Source organism: Solanum lycopersicum, chromosome 5 (assembly GCF_036512215.1).
Source record: "Solanum lycopersicum chromosome 5, SLM_r2.1".
Lineage (NCBI taxonomy): Eukaryota > Viridiplantae > Streptophyta > Magnoliopsida > Solanales > Solanaceae > Solanum > Solanum lycopersicum.
Genome location: NC_090804.1, coordinates 5,022,333 through 5,027,859, shown reverse-complemented (window position 1 = coordinate 5,027,859; position 5,527 = coordinate 5,022,333). Strand labels below are relative to the sequence as shown.

Here is a 5,527-nt window from a genome sequence, read left to right as displayed (position 1 = left end):
TGGCCCACACCAAAAATGAACTAGCCGGTCTGACCCGTAAAATGTCAAAGCCTGTATGGGTTAGCCCGAATGGGATGAGCTTTTTACCCTGAATATTTTCTGTTGTTGATACACCTTCTACTGCTTTTTGTTGTTTATAAGACAGACAATTAGTGCTCATGAATATTACATACCTTTTACACAAATTATGGGTTTAGTTCCTGTGTATGTAATGTTACTTCACAGACTTTCGAAGTACTCGTACCTTCTTTTTTTGTGCAATTAATATAGTACTCCATCCTTTTAATTGTGATGATTTCTTTTTTAGATAAATGGTTAGAATACACCTGAACTATGCTTTTTTTTGAGTTTCATATCCAAACTATCGAAAGCGTGAAAAACACACCTAAACTATTACACTTTAGTTTGAAAAATACACCTCAAGTAAAATGTGATAGTGTGTGTCTTAGACTCTCTCAATTTATTTATTTTAAATGCCACATAGATTGCCACGTGGAAACAAATTCCACCATCAAAAGTTTAAAGTTTAACATTCAACATATAGAAGCATTCTCTCTATTTCTCAGCTGATCTTTGTGTGTGAATAGTTTGAGCAAAATTGGGGCTTTCACTATTAATTCACAAATTCATCATGGTTTGAAGGTTAGTTACTCATTTGTCAAAAAATGTTAGGGTTCTTATTTTTGTCTCAAAATATTAACGATTTTGTATATTTTTTTAGGTTTTGATTCATACAATTTGAAAAGAGTTGAAAGGAGAAGAAATTGACTACATAAGATACTCTTTCTTTACTCCTGAACTTAATTTTGATGGCGATTTTTAGCTACTGATTTCATGAATAATAGTTGGCTTATTAAACTTTGCATATTTCAATTTTTCTAAGGGACATTAAGTACGTAAATTTGAGGTTTCACATCGGTGATATACTTGTGAGTGAGGTAGGACCTGTTTATATTGGGAGAAAAAAAGAATATGTCTTCAATGTTGATATAGACCGTTTGTCTATTCCGGAAATAAATGACTATTGCAGAGATTTTGGGGTTACCAATATAGAAAAAATATATATTGGAGTTGCTCAAGTTGGCAATTTGGTAGAATTGGTCAAAGATAGGGATTTGTTGGTCTTGGCCAATTTGTTGGTTGTTGGGGGTATTATGGACATTTATATCTTCCATAAAGGGGAAGTTTTTATCAAAACAACACATATCAATGAGTCTTTTGAGACCATATGCAATGAAGTATATAGACCTAATAAAGAATCTACCAACAAAGTTGGTGAAGGTCTCAATGCACCTTTAGGTAAAAAAAATATTACTTATTGATGGTAGAGATCAAATTTTTCGGGGTCCAACAATCAAATCTGATAGAAAATGACAGTAGAAACACAAACAAAGCTGAAGATGAATTTCAGTTTTCAAGTGAAGATGAAGATTCAGAGGAAGATGAAGCAGAAACAATTGTGCATAGTGATGCTGAAAGTGATGAGAATGTTGACTTTTCTAGTGAAGAAGATGGTTATGGGAGTGATATTCATGAATAGCTGAGTATAGTTAAGAAGGATTTGAAAGTATATTTGAAGAAAAATAAAGAGCCAAGAAAAAAAAAGATTGTTGAGTGTTTTCTTGGAGAAGTTGGCATAGATCCTGGTTTTGAAGACATTGATAAACCCAAAAATTTTTTTACTGGTAAGATAGTAGGTGATGAGCCTTTTTACGACAGTTTTGAAAGTGAAAGTGAGGGGGAAATAGATGTTGAAAAATCTGACATTTTAAGGGCAAGAAAGAAGGACAAGAGGGTCTCATATGATCCAATCTGGTCAAAGGTTGTGTGGCAACTTAACATGGTATTCGAAAATGTGAAAAAATTCAGAGAAGCTTTGAGCAAGTATGCAATTGAGAGAGGTTGTCAACTGGAGAAGATCCACAATGATCAAAGAAGGGTCAGAGTAAAATACAAATCTAATGGTTGTCCTTGGATACTTATGCAAGCAAAGATTTCAAATCTTCTGATTTCATCATAAAAACTTACAATCCTAGACATAAGTTTTATAGAACCAATTCCAACACAATGTGCAACTCTAAGTTTTTGGCTAAGTACTATAAAAGTAGAATTGTTTCTCAACCTTGCATAAAGGGATGGAAAATACAAGATTTGGCCGGAACAGACATGGGATTGTATGTTTGTAAGTTCGTGTGTTTAAAGGCCAAAAAAATATTGTTGAAAAAGATAATGGGTGATCATGTTGCTGAGTTCAGTAGAATCTATGACTACAGAGATATGCTTCTTGAATCAAATCCAGGAAGCACTTGTGTGGTGAAAGTGACAAATTGTGACGATGAAAAAAAACTCTTTTATTCCTTTTACATTTGTTTTTCAGCTTTGATAAAAGGATTCATTGAGGGTTGTAGAAAGTGTATTGGGTTAGATGGTTGCTTTTTGAAGGGAATATCTAAAGGCCAGCTACTAGTTGCTATTGCGAAATGCAAATAATCATATGTTCCCAATAGCATGGGCTGTTGTTGGAACTGAAAGTAGAGAAACTTGGACTTGGTTTTTGAGAATCTTGAAATCTGATTTGGACATTAATAATGAAGGAGAAGGATTGACTATTACAAGTGATATGCAAAAGGTACGACTTTTAGCCTCTGATTTCAGTTTTTTAGCCATTATTAGCTGATATTTTCAGCTTCTTTAGCTACTGATTTAACAAGTTTTAGTTAATGTGTTTAATTAATTGTAGCTACTAATTTAAGCTCTTTTTAAACCTCTGTTTTCGTCTCTTATCATTCAGTTTTAACTATTGATTTCATGATTTTTTAGCTGATGTGTTATAAGTAGTTTTTAGCTACTAATTGCAGCATTTTGTAAAGGACCTTTTGATAGTTCATAACAATATTCTATCTTGTCCACAAAATTGATACTCTAGTGGTACTTTGTTATTTAACTTATTTAGCTACTGTTCTTTTTAGCTACTATTTTCATCCATTTTAGCTTTAGTTGTTAAGTGATTTTAGTCTTAGTTTTGCAGATTCTTCACAATACATTTTAGTTATTGTTTTGAATGATTTTAACCACATAAGTTTTTCAGGGATTATATTTAGCTGTTCAGGAGTTGCTTCCAGAATGTGAACAAAGAATGTGTGCAAGGCATATACTTGCAAACTGGTCAAAAAACTGGAAAGGTGTTAAGAAACGAAAGAGATTTTGGGCTTGTGCTAGATCAACATTTGAAGCTCAACTTAGGAAGAACTTGGATAAATTATCACAATTAGGTGAAGATATTTCTAATGACTTGGTAAACTTCAATCCTAATAGATGATCCAAACCACAATTTAGGACATCTTCAAAATGTGACAGTATGGATAATAATATGGCTGAAAGTTTCAATGCTTGGGTGTTGGGTGCTAGGCACAAGACTTTCATCAGTATGCTTGAAGAAATAAGGAAAAAGGTAACGAATAGATTCACTAAAGTGATAACATTTGTAACTAGTTGGAGTCATGACATATCTCCAATGGCAATGTTGGTGCTAAATACAAATGTGAAGAAGTCAATGGGGGTGGAAATTAGTTGGAATGGTGATATTGGGTATGAAGTCAAGGATAGTCCATATATACATGTGGTTAACCTAATTCAAGGAACTTGTACTTGTAGAAGTTGGGGATTGAAAGGAATTCCTTGTGCACATGCAATAACAGCTATACATCAGAATGAAGCTAATATCCTTCACTCGGTTTGTAAGTGGTAGAAAAAGGAAACTTATCTGAAAGTGTATAAACATTTTTTACAACCAGTAACAAACATAAAGATGTGGCCCGAGACATAGAATCCAAAAGTTGAGCCACCTTTTGTTAGGAAAATTCCAGGAAGGCCTGGTAAAAAAAAGAAAAAAGGAACTTGGAGAGGTACCAAGTTCTGGAAAGCTTCCAAAGAGAGGAAAAACCATGACTTGCTCTGCTTGTAAGTCAAAAGGTCACAATATAAGAACATGTCCAAACAAACCTCCAGCCACTTCAGAGGTACATTTGATTTATATTAATGTTTATTTATAGTGTATTAATACCTTTAACAGTTTCAAAATTATTCTTTGCATAGGGTATTGCTACATCACAAACATCCAAATGTAGTAAAAGAAGTGACAAGCAAAAATCTCATCCACCTCAAGCAATGCAACAATCTCAGTCTTCTGAACCATTTCAAGCAATAGTGCAAAGTGGCAGTGGTAATATAAAAGGAGCAAATGATGCATTTAAGAGGCCAAGAGTAGTGGGTTATGGAGTATTTGTGAGCAAAGATGGTTTTATTTGTGCCGAGGTAAAAACGAGAGTTAATAAGCTTTTATTCTTGATTACACTTCTTAAAAATAATTGAACGATTCTTTATTACTTTACAGCAAGGAAGATCTATTAGCAGGGTAATCAAGAGCGGAGCACAAGAGAAACTGATAAGTTCAGCTGTTGTCACCGGTGACCTTGGTTATGCACCAAGTAAAGGTCTTAAATGGAAGGGGAAAAGTGCTATCACGGGAAGTCAACTTCAATATAAAAGTGCTTTGCTTAGACAGAAGAACATCAAGTCACAAACTTCATCGCAAGGTCAGCATGAACTGAAGGTGTTTAGGGATGATGTGGCTGATTTTTCATGTGGCTCGAACTATTTTTAATTTGCCTATTTTGGTTGTGAATAGGACGATATCAACTATTAGTTTTGAAATTTGATGTAACTAAACACGGTGACTGATTTGCAGCCCAAGTAGTTATTATAAGCTACTAAACACGGTGACTGATTTTTCATGTGGTTCGAAATGTTCTTAGGTCCTATATTTTGGTTGTGAATAGGATGGTATTAAATTTTGGTTGTGAATAGGATGATATCAAATTTTGGTTGTGTATTTTGATGTTACTAAACACGGTTACTTATTTGCAGCCCAAATAATTTAATATCGTTGTAGGTTGCTCCGCAATTGAAGAATTACTTGATTTCAGTGCTTCTATACTATACAAATTAGAGCCAATCAATTTACTACTTTGAGCTACTAAAAATGCTTTGTTGACTTTTGTCCTTAGCAACTCATAGTTGTTTAAATAGTCACTTGAGCAAGCTTAAGCAACTTGAATTCCTTGTATGGCATCGTAGATTCCTTGTATAACATCATTGATATACAAATATTAGTCACTTTTGAGCAAGCTTAAGCAACTAATGTAACATATTTAAGGTGTGTTTCTCAAATTTATGAAAGATAGTTTAGGTGTATTTCTCACCCTCCTAATAGTTTAGGTAGGAAAGTCAAACAATTATATAGTTTAGGTGTGTTTTTGATATTTATTTTTTTTTTTAGAAAGAAGAAGTCATGTGGACGAAAAAAAAGGCTACACACGCGTAAAAGAGTGTGTACACACACATTTTGGTCCAGTCAGCATAGAGGTGTCTTTTTCAAACTAAAATGTAATAGTTTAGGTGTGTTTCTCACACTTTTGACAGTTTGGGTATGAAACTTAAAGAAAGGTATAGTTCAGGTGTGTTTCAA

General features: G+C 33.7%; 1 protein-coding gene across 1 annotated transcript; it reads left to right on the top strand.

Annotated features, from left to right (window-relative positions):
- Window positions 1-548: 548 nt before the first annotated feature.
- Window positions 549-4,889, top strand: LOC104647306 (uncharacterized). The gene is made up of 5 exons (XM_019213991.3): window positions 549-642; window positions 722-2,629; window positions 3,089-4,019; window positions 4,096-4,314; window positions 4,394-4,889. The coding sequence occupies exons 3-5, from the start codon at window positions 3,945-3,947 to the stop codon at window positions 4,661-4,663; spliced, it is 564 nt and encodes a 187-aa protein (XP_019069536.1). The 5' UTR covers window positions 549-642; window positions 722-2,629; window positions 3,089-3,944; the 3' UTR covers window positions 4,664-4,889.
- Window positions 4,890-5,527: the final 638 nt, after the last annotated feature.